General features: G+C 33.1%; 3 protein-coding genes across 4 annotated transcripts; 2 read left to right on the forward strand and 1 right to left on the reverse strand.

Moving 5' to 3' along the window:
- Nucleotides 1-1,890: 1,890 nt before the first annotated feature.
- Nucleotides 1,891-6,198, forward strand: LOC128180110 (uncharacterized). Of its 2 annotated transcripts, XM_052847973.1 has the most exons (9): nt 1,891-2,226; nt 2,646-2,765; nt 3,270-3,431; nt 3,730-3,831; nt 3,942-4,239; nt 4,577-4,859; nt 4,971-5,204; nt 5,436-5,512; nt 5,658-6,198. In XM_052847973.1, the coding sequence occupies exons 1-9, from the start codon at nt 1,982-1,984 to the stop codon at nt 5,772-5,774; spliced, it is 1,638 nt and encodes a 545-aa protein (XP_052703933.1). In that variant the 5' UTR covers nt 1,891-1,981; the 3' UTR covers nt 5,775-6,198. The 2 variants fall into 2 exon arrangements, with proteins under 2 accessions (XP_052703933.1, XP_052703934.1); XM_052847974.1 differs by lacking the exons at nt 5,436-5,512; nt 5,658-6,198 and having other exon boundaries at nt 4,971-5,413.
- A 26-nt stretch (nt 6,199-6,224) lies between these two features.
- LOC128180711 (uncharacterized) lies at nt 6,225-7,680 on the forward strand. The gene is made up of 4 exons (XM_052848836.1): nt 6,225-6,233; nt 6,327-6,541; nt 6,630-6,794; nt 6,995-7,680. The coding sequence occupies exons 1-4, from the start codon at nt 6,225-6,227 to the stop codon at nt 7,242-7,244; spliced, it is 639 nt and encodes a 212-aa protein (XP_052704796.1). The 3' UTR covers nt 7,245-7,680.
- Nucleotides 7,681-8,005: 325 nt separating this feature from the next.
- On the reverse strand, nt 8,006-9,406 carry LOC128180113 (P2X purinoceptor 7-like). The gene is made up of 4 exons (XM_052847975.1): nt 9,235-9,406; nt 8,779-8,985; nt 8,406-8,645; nt 8,006-8,269 (listed from the first exon to the last, which is right to left on the reverse strand). Exons 1-4 carry the CDS (start codon nt 9,244-9,246, stop codon nt 8,006-8,008), a joined length of 723 nt encoding a protein of 240 aa, XP_052703935.1. The 5' UTR covers nt 9,247-9,406.
- Nucleotides 9,407-10,636: the final 1,230 nt, after the last annotated feature.

Below are 10,636 nucleotides of genomic sequence, written 5' to 3' on the forward strand. Positions count from 1 at the left end.
TCACAATAAGCAGCATGGTGTCATATTTTACTCAGAAACATGTCAATTTTAACTTTATCTCTGGTTTGAATTATAAAAACTTCAGAAGAAAAAACTTCTAACTGATATATCTTCGATTTCTCTGTATTACGTATGTATGACAACGTCAGAAGCATGTTTAATAGAGAAGATCAATGTCGGTAGACAAATCATCGGAATGCAGTGTAAACAATGCCGAAATAAGACTTAATTAATACAGATAACCCAAGATTTATATGAGTGTCAGTTAGGATATAATCAGGATAATAAAGGCATTGATATTTTGTTTTATTAGCGAGTTTTACAAGGTAAGCAAATAGACATGTATATGCCTTGACCGGCCTTTCCTCTGTCAGTGTGTACAAAAAAGGGAAAAGTGAAACACTACCCAGAATATTATGAAAGATGAATTTGGTAAATTTCAAAAGTGTATGACCCTAAGTACTTGAAAAGTGCTGCTAGAATCATGTGCTTCGTTGCTGTAAATTAAAATACAAAGAATCTTCAATAAAATTAAAGAAGTTGAGGGGGTTTCCGAGAAATAATGACAATATTTATTTTATGCGATTAACAATAGGATTCTAGCAGTAATACTTATAAACATGAGCTAATTGCCGATCGAATTTTTGTATCATACATACAAATGAACTTCGGGGTAGTGTTAAACTTTTAGATTTTTTGTTAAGGTGAAAAAGTGATCTATTTTTAAATGTCAAGTGATACTATGGCACGGCAGCTTCAAATATTGAGTCGATTCTGAAGTAAAAAAAATAATATCTTGGTTAACATATTCATTTCAAGTTGGTATTAATATTCAGCACTGTCTTCATAAAAGCAAACAATTTTTAAATTGATCATAATTTTGACGGTCGTTAAACTCAGAGTTGCCTTAACCTACCCGGGAACCGATGATTACTACTTTTAGTGTTGATATTACAATTGGTTGGTAACTTGTAATTAGTTAATGACTCTGCCAAATTAATGCTAAAATAATCATAAAATCGTCTGCTTATATTTATCATAAAAATTAAAATAATCTTCTACACAACGGTTAATTGGGTCAAAAGGTGTGACTAATACCTCAAAATACACAGAGGTACAGAGACTGATTTTATTTGTCATTTAGCTAACACAATTACAAAACATTTCTATGAAATGTATGAATACATAAAATACATTAAATCTATTAGATTGGAAAATGAGTTTTAAAATTTTCAAAAGTGTTTTAATTCTTTATTAACTTGGTTGGAATATTAATTATAAGGTTAAAACTGTGTATATTATCATTCTTGTAGATTATGCTGTATCATAAATATTGACAGTTTCCCTACATTTCTGTTAGGGAGAAACAATCTCCCCAAATTTAGGTTGGTACTTGTGAAGTAAAAAACTCTTTGTTTTGGAAAATTTAAACAGTTCTCTTAATTTCGTCAAATTTCAAATCAACAGAAACAAAAGAGTTGGCTTGGTAATGACTATATTTAAAGTGAAATTGGGTAAATTTACAAAAATCTTTATCATTTAAATTTCTTTTTTCTTTTTTCTTCCTAGCTAGCATTATGTTTCAAATATGGGTTAAATTTTTTTTGTCGAAAAGGAAATTCTCTGAAAATATATTGATTTCGTGTAACCTTATTATTGCAGAATTATTAAATATGACTTTACAAATATCTACATTTATTACACCACCTTAAGTTTCTCATATTATTGTTTTAAAGTACTTGTAGACATTTTATAAACGAAATTTTAAAAAATTAATATACACTTAAAGCTGCTTGGTCCGATTTTCTGTCCCAAAAAATACACAGATTTCTTTTTAGCAATACCAAATTCCATAAAATATATGAACTTTCACCAAATAAGACCCTTCGATTCAATCTCTGTTTAAAGTTAAAAGTATTTAAAGTATATAAATATAATTTCTCTTTGGGCAAACGGAAAAACAAAGAGGCGGTCTTAGCGCATGCGCAATGTATATGTACACAAAGATGCGGAAAATATGGATGTCCCAAAAAAGAGAGGACGTCCTCAAAGCTTAACAGATTCAACTCGTAAGAAGAAAAGGCTCCAAGCTAACCAGACTCACGCGAAAAGTAGGATTTTTATTGGTGAATATATTGAAGACTGGAACAGTTTGCGTGACTCGCTTGGATTGAAATCAAACCCCGAACTTGCGGGATTTCTCCTCAACTCTCACTATGAGTCCCAGTAAGTACGATCTCTTCTCTTCTTCAAAAATTGAATTTTTAGACAGCATTTTGTTTATCTATATTGTATATTATGGTAACATTGTTACACTTAAAACGTATTAATGCGTAAGATTAGAAATGTTCTAGAAAATATACGTTAAAACACTTTGTTTTGTGTATGTAATGATAATGGGGCCTTCGAAGGGGTAAAAACAGAAATCAAATAAATCGTACGTTTACAGAGCGAGACTGTACACTAGAAATGTCTGTTTGTATCAATAGCACAGAAATAAAGCATTTTAAAAATTAAAAACAAATGTACAGCTGATTTCAGATTCTTTATGTTTTTATTGTAGTTTGTTTAAAAAATATATAAAGCAATTTTTTCTTTACAAAAACTCGAATATTCATAAATGGGATTTGTTTCAATTTATATAGGAAACGCCTTTCAAGGCAAGGAATACTTTCTTCAACTCCTGCTAGGCCTCATCCTCTGCCAAGGATATCAGAGTTGATACTATCAGAAATTTCGTCAACAGATTCTAAAGGAAATGGCAGGTATATATGTACACCATGTACATGCATGTCTATATACAATATTTATATATTATGATATAATGTATTTTACACGTAAATACTTTTGAAAGTCATCATGGAAGATATTTCGGTTACGTGCATGTAAATAACATATTATGCATGATTTTATTAGAATGAACACATGCACCTTCAACCTGTATTAAGGTAGATGCATGTACATATGTAATTGTTATAGCTCCATGTACAAGCATTTTTTTAGAAATTTTTTCCTGATTAGTAATCAAAACATAACTATGGATTTCAAATGTATCAAAATAGCTAGTAAAGACAGTAGTAGGTCAACTAACACCAAGGGCAGGGGGGGGGGGTATTGTCAGTGTAAGGAGTGGTCTGTTTGTAACCAACCACATGAAATAGACAGTGGAAAATGAAGACTATGATATTCATATTGAACACTCTCAATGTACTTGTCAATGCTGATGTTCAAAGCTTAGTTTATGTATAAATTAAAAATTCTGATTGCAGTACTACAGAAACAGCAGAGTCAGGAGTTGAAGAAATGGAGAAATCAAGTTTTTTGAGGCCAGCTACTGCATCTCATCAGTCACCAATATCCAAAGGGGAAGAAACAAAGAGAAAAAGTTCATTGGAAACAGCTTTCTCATCTTCATTTGTAGACCCTTTTAGGTAAATGAAAAAAAAGGTGTAAAAATTAAAGTTTAACCTTGTGGAATATCAAATAGAAATACATTGTTCGATACAGTGTTGATGGAATAAATGTCAAAGGATTATTGATGAATTTTAATATTCATTAACAATAAATCAATAAGGTGTTATAAGTAATATTTAAACAGGTGTAATGCAGGTTCTTAAATGCAGATGTGTTTTTATAAATATATGTACATGGCTGTTATTTTGTAAATTTATCTAATATATGATATTCAAACAATGTAGAGTAAAAGTTTTGTTTACTCTTATATTCTAGTTTGAGTATTAGCATTACGAAAGAATCTGAAGAAGAAAAAGGAAGCGTTGATGATGATAGTGATGATGATTTTGATGTAGAAGAATATGAAGTGACTTTAGGGTAAGTACACCTCACATAATTTTGTTTACCCAGAAAATGTACATCCATCTGATAAAGCTAAAAGAAAAAATTGTACTGATGAGGTAATAGATGAATCTTTCAAATTGAAGTGAAGATGAAACTATTGACATCGAAGATGTAGCTGGAGGTGACTTGGTCTTTGGAAGTGACGAAGTTATAGAGACGGAGGATGAACCACCAGAATACTTCACTGGCCCAGGTATCACCCAGGTGTTGTCGATTGAGGAATCAGATGTTGTACTTGCATCAGAAAAAGTGATCGCATATGAGAAACAGTTGCTGCTTTTAGCAAAAACAAAGATTGATGAGCGCTGTTTGGTTAAAGGGTGTCCAGAGCTTGTAGAGATTTCAACAAAATATGTTGCATCTGCATTATACATTATCTGGGTAAGTTTGACAAGTGTTATAATTAAGTACTGTATACATAGTTATTTTTTGTCTGTGCTATTTTTGCCCTTCTGGACTTGCAAATAGTATGGTGTTTCCCCATCTTGAAATAACCAAGACAACGTTGTGCTTTAAGAAAGATAATTAGAAACATTAGAATTTTGCCAGTTTTAAATTGGCCTGCAGACAACAATGCTAAAAGGGGCGTAAATAAAATGGGGACAATATTTCCCTATATGCGGTATGCACTTTTATTGTAGTAGAAATCTATGTTTTAAAAGCAGCGCTTTATGAAATAAGTTACAAAAAAGGTTAAACATTTTTTTTTATTATGCAGTCATGTCCTAGGAAGCATATCAAACACAGATGGTGCTCCCAACCACTGCTCAACAATGGACTACACAGTGGGGACCTGATGATAGCAGCAGCAGTTCTGTGCTCGGGAAACAACTTTAGCAAGGTGGAATTGATGGCAAAGATCCTAAAACTGCATTTTCCAAGCCAGTCATCATTTACTCGTATGCAACGCACCTATCTTGTTCCTGCGATTGAAGAAAAATGGGATGAACATCTTCGCAGCTTTCGGGCAGAGCTTGAGGATAAAGACGTAGTTCTTCTTGGTAGGTTTGTTGTTGTGGTTTGTTTATAAACCAACAATTTTTTTTTCTTTATTGATGATTTGGACTGTGTGTGTATGTATGTATGTAAACTATTTCATTTTTCTCTGAAAGGGGATGGACGTATGGACAGTCCTGGCCATTGTGCCAAATATTGTACATATTCCATGATGGAGAATGACAGCAAGAAGATCATTGCGATTGAAACACTTGACAAGAGGGAGGTGGGGAAGAAAAGCACTAACATGGAGAAAGCTGGCTTTCAGAGAGCTTTGGAAGATGTGAGGTCCAGCAACAATGTCACTGAAGTAGTGACTGATGCACATTTACAGATTGGTGCATTAATGAGTATGTTAAACTCTAATACACGTAATAGAATAAATGACATCACTAATTAAGGACATTGCCATTAATAATATATGCGTGTTATTGCTAGCCACATATTATTTGAAACAGAGCTTAACTTTATTTTTAGTATAACTACGGGGAAAAAGGTATCTTTACGTAACATAACGCTGTACAAGCATTACAATCAGTTGTATAACCGCTTAGCATAGTTTATTATTTATTTTATGACAGAACGCCAGTACCCTCAAATTAAACACTCCCATGACATATGGCATGCCGCCAAAAACCTCGGGAAAAAAATTGTCAAGGTAATTATTTTTAACCACATTTAGTTTATTTTATTTATTTCATCTTCAATAAGTTAAAGTATTTAAATGAAAAAAAATTGTATTGGGCAATTAAGCTTAAAATATAAACAAACATAGATATAGCATTATAAACTTGCCATCATAGGCTGGTCAAGAAAAGAGCTGTCGGGAGCTGCTGAACTGGAGCCAAGATATAGTTAATCACTTTTGGCACTGCAGTAAAATGGCCAACACCCATGAAGAATTTTTGGTAACTATTTAATTTGTTTACTTTAATGAAAATTAAACTGATATAATTACTACAAATCTCCCATCACAGACTGAGGTCTGTTGTATTATTTCATACCCATGGGTGGCTTATAAATTAAATTCATAAAGTGGAATACTGTAAACAGTGAAGTATTTGCCCTGTTATATTTTTGCCCCTATTGCTCTTTTTGCCAACAAACAAATTTAAAATTGATGTCTCAAATGATCTCTCCTTAAACACAGCTTTGTGTTGGCAATTCAAGACAGGGTGAAACGATTTAAAAGTGTAGAAGAGCGAAAATTACATTGGTAAAAAATTATCCTGTATACAGTATTCACTTGTAATATGTGTCATGTGAAACCTTCAGCACATTCAGAAAACTGTGAGCTTTGAATGCATAAGTTTTAATCAACATGTTAATCTTTAAAATATCAAAGTAAATTTTTTGTTAGTTTTAAAGCCATGCATAGTGTACTCAGAAAAGATAATTTTCTTCCAATGCAAAATTGGTCATGTGGGAGAGCTCAAAAGATGCAGAGATCATTTTCTCTCTCTTGATTTTAGGATCTTTGGGTAGGAGTGCTTCAACATGTTCAGAACGAACATGAATGGGCATTGTCATATGTCGGTCTGTCACCAGGATCGTGCTCCCATGGTGAATTAGAAGAAAACAGGGACAAAGAATGGATAGAGAAAGGAAGCCCAGCACATCTAGCCCTGACCAAAATCGTACTTGACAAGCGCTTCCTGAATAATATCCACTACTATCTCAATTTCAGGTATGAATTATCAGAATGCCTTATTCTGCATGTAATTATTATTGTATTTACAGTTTACTGACATAACTTCTTTTTTTTTTCTTTTAAGGAGTACATCAAATTTAGAGATTTTTAATAACCATATTCTCATGTATGCATCCAAGAGGATATCGTATTCACCACCAGTATATAGAGCAAGAAACATCTTGGCAGCTCTTGACTACAATTTGAGTGTGGATCTTCCAACAGATACTCGAAAGGATGGCACAACAAGGTAAAATATTTGGGATTTCACATATGCTCTCAGGTCTATTTAACTGTAAGAATCAATATACAGCAATATCTCATACATTGTCTACTACTGAGCAATGGTCGAAAGTTATTTTTGCCATTTTATTCTCTCATGTTAAACAATGCTGAAAGGTTAAACCTAATTTTTATCAATCCTTAATTACATGTCTTATTTTTATTCAGATATCATAGGACTTATTCCAAGAAGACTGGGAGGTGGACTGTAGTCCAAAGGAAAACTCAGAAGACCTACAGCCATGTCTCGGATATCATGAGGAAGATTCTCCAAAGTCGCTTGGAGTCGGTGGGAGGCATGCACCAGGCAGCTGAACTTGCAGAAGGAGACCCTCGACGCATTTCCAGAACCATAGCCCCAAAGTCACCACCTCCAACAACCGAGCTTGTGGTCAAGAAGAAATCAAGATTTCAATAAATAGACTTTAAATTTCTTATGACAGGCTCAAGTGAGCTGTTCTGTTCAAAATTTGTCTCCCGTTTATGGTCATAATAGTAACAAATTCTTCAAAAATAGTTAGAAATATTCAAAGCACACATATTTTAAAGCCAGATGAAGGTGAGAATCAAAATCGGCATATTAAAGTAACAGACAGGTCTGCTGTTATTGATTACGAGTGAAACGCCCCAAAATTAATGACATCAGTATATTTCTCTTTATATTTTTGGGGTATTATTGAAATTGTTAGTTGTATTTTTTTTTTAATGTTTAATGTTTCATTTTGTTAGGTGCACAAATAAAATAATTAAACTGAAATAAACTAAAATGACTAAGATAGCTAAATGTTAATGATGGCTTTTAATCAGTAGAAAGAAATAGATTGACAATGTGTACCGAGATTCCATTGTTTGTGTTCAACGTTTCAAAGTGTATGCTTTTTATTGAATGTCGGTTATGTTTTGCAATTATTGCACATCATTTACACTTCTTTTCTTATAATTCAGGTTTTGCTTGGTTTACCTATTTCTGTTTGCTTTATTAAAAATGCACTTGCTTTGTATTGCAGTAAATATGGACCAAATTCATTGTAAAGGTGTGACAATTTGTAACATCTCAAAAAGCTACTGTGTAGCAAATAACTTTTGTTTTTTTCATTTGTATGTTCAATACATGTGCAATCTAAGAAAAAGAATATTGAGAATCATGGAATAAAACATTTATTTGACAAAAGTATCTTATTATGCAAGTCTCCCAGGATGAAATCCGACGTATTGTCCAGAAGGCTCTGGGTATTTGTCCCTAATTTTCCACACCACACAGCTTGGAATGACCTTCCTCTGCCCTGCTCCAAGCTTTCCATAGGTCCACAAGATGAATTGTCTGTAGGCAGCATGCCTGTTGGCCCTATTGTAGTTCTCATCAGCAGGGAGAGCTAACACATCTTCCCTGTATAGTCTGGCCAAGGCGAGAACAGCTTCGTCCAAGCACAACACATGAAAATCCTGTTTGATAAGAAGAAACTAATCAATTTAATCCAAAGTCTTGCGCCTAGGAAAAAGCTTATTAAAATATCATTTTGTATATTAATTTGTATTATTTTGAAAAATATTCTTAATTACGGTTACAATAAGTACATACAGGCAAGAGAGTTGTGCAGTTTTCTGGAGTCTTCCTGCAGCAGACCTTTTCCTCCTCTGTTGGCATATCTCTGCACCTGGTGCAAGTGCACCAAGAGGGAACTCCAGGTCGAGGTGGCTGTGGTGTGTCAGGCATGGGGTTTGATTGCTCCAAAATGTCTAATATGAAGCTGGCGGATCTAGTGGCTATTTGAACCAGCATGTTTTGACATTGTTCCAACGTCATATTTTGAACATGTCTCTGAATAAAACAGTATTAAAAATATTGACAAATTGATGCATTGATTCCCATGTACATGTGGAACTTACTTTTTATTTAAACAAAAATGTCTTTTAAAACTTCTATTTATATAGTCAAGCATACAAAAATTTACCTTTGCGACTTCTTCTCTGTTTTGTGTCTGCCTAAGGGCAATGAAATCCCGCCTGTCTTCCTGCCTCTCTGTTCCTCTCGCCCCACCTCGCAATATCCTACCCCGTCCCCGACCGCGTCCACTGGTAGATCTAGATCTCCCTCTAACAGACCTAGATCTCCCTCTACCACGACGTACAGGAGAATCCCCGGCAGTTGACGAAGATGACTGAAATATTACAAAAATAATGTATTGTCTTTGCCGTATTCATTGTATCGTCCAATTTACCCCTTAGGAGCCCCTTCATTTTTCCCGCTACTACATCACTTCTCAAAGTACGTGTTTCTGATAGTTTTAAATGTTATTTTACATATAATTTATCAACAAGAATGCTTTTTCGCCTAACTTAACATGTATCTTTTGAAATAACCAACAAAATCATCAATTATCTTACATGCTAAAACACATGTTACAAACCTCAGTTTCCATGTCTTGTTGTGAAATTGAAAGTCACGTGATCTTCTCTGTTGAATATTCAAACTTCCGCTCGGCGTATTTTGTTTGGTAAACAAACTTTGTTTCTCGTTTTAAACTTGTAAATATCGTTTTCATAATCGAACAAACTACTAGAATATTCATTTAAATACATAAACAACACAAAATCGATGTTTTTATTGCATCAAAAAAATATGCCTCAAAATCGGACCAAGCAGCTTTAAAGTAGGTACATTATGATCATTAAAATGATATTCAAATATATGCTTACATGTACATCAACATACAAATGATAATGAATTAATGTATTCATGCACATGTAATCATTGAATCAAACATGTTTAAATATAAGATTAACAATACCAAATGGTGAATTCGACATTAAAGGACTATGTGCGGTTTTATGCATTTTTGCCCCCAACATTAAAGTTTTATAAAGAGCTTTAAACATAAGGTGGAAGATAGTTAAAATCATATTGAAAATAATTGTGTATTATGTAGTAATGACGTCATAAAGATTGTCTTATTTTGAACAATTGATGTTTTGTAGCAAAATATGGGTGTTTTCTGATGGGTTTTCGACTGGGAAACAACGAGCGCATGCTTGCTCAAGGACCATTTTTTAATATAATGTGTATAATTACCTGAAAACAAATATATGTTAAAATCGTACTTGAGCAGACCTGCGCTCTATACTTCCGAATCCTAAATCTAAAGCAAAAATGAGAATATTTTCATTTGTTTGCAAATTTGAAGGAATTAGGTCATTTAGATGACGTCATAGATAAACACCGATTGAGCAATTATGACTAAAATCATGATTAAAGTTATAGGCGTCTTCTATACAATGATTTATGAAGATTTTGATTTTTATACAGTACTATTTAAAAATTGGTTAGAATTGGAGGAAGATATTTGACCATACCGCACATAGTCCTTTGTTTAACATTCCATCAAGTTATATCATTATATACAAGTATATCATTTTGTTTTACAACTGGTCAAACTTTTTTGTTAGTTTTGTAATCAAATAAAAAATTGATTTATTTTATAATATATTCTATATTTTACCATGGCAGAAAAAAATTTTTTACTTACCTACCTACCCAACTTCAAAATTTAGGGTCGGGTTAGGGGAAATATAGATATTTTTATTGATAGCCTTGTAAAAATGTAACTCAAAATAAACTTCTTTGTCATAAGGTAATCGATAACCCAAACATTTTTGATTACTTCTTGAGAGTATCTTCCTCTGTCTGCACTAAATCCCACAAAGCAAAGCTAATTGCAGTTATTTGCATTGTATCTTTTGAATGTGTTAAGGGGCATGGTCACGATTTTGGTCAAAAATTATTTTTACGATTTCTATCTTTATAATGCTTCA

Source organism: Crassostrea angulata, chromosome 4 (genome assembly GCF_025612915.1).
Source record: "Crassostrea angulata isolate pt1a10 chromosome 4, ASM2561291v2, whole genome shotgun sequence".
Classification (NCBI taxonomy): Eukaryota; Metazoa; Mollusca; class Bivalvia; order Ostreida; family Ostreidae; genus Magallana; species Magallana angulata.

Bases quoted from the DNA above. Each gene is read 5' to 3' on its own strand.
- LOC128180113 (XM_052847975.1), bottom strand. The intron at 8,646-8,778 runs GTAAATTTTTGT...TGTTTTATTCAG, and splicing joins ACAGAGAAGAAGTCGCAAAG to AGACATGTTCAAAATATGAC. The intron at 8,270-8,405 runs GTATGTACTTAT...CTTATCAAACAG, and splicing joins ACTGCACAACTCTCTTGCCT to GATTTTCATGTGTTGTGCTT.
- LOC128180711 (XM_052848836.1), top strand. The intron at 6,542-6,629 runs GTATGAATTATC...TTTTCTTTTAAG, and splicing joins CACTACTATCTCAATTTCAG to GAGTACATCAAATTTAGAGA. The intron at 6,795-6,994 runs GTAAAATATTTG...ATTTTTATTCAG, and splicing joins CGAAAGGATGGCACAACAAG to ATATCATAGGACTTATTCCA.
- LOC128180110 (XM_052847973.1), top strand. From the start codon at position 1,982: ATGCGCAATGTATATGTACACAAAGATGCGGAAAATATGGATGTCCCA. The intron at 3,832-3,941 runs GTAAGTACACCT...TTCAAATTGAAG, and splicing joins GAATATGAAGTGACTTTAGG to TGAAGATGAAACTATTGACA. The intron at 5,513-5,657 runs GTAATTATTTTT...TTGCCATCATAG, and splicing joins TCGGGAAAAAAATTGTCAAG to GCTGGTCAAGAAAAGAGCTG.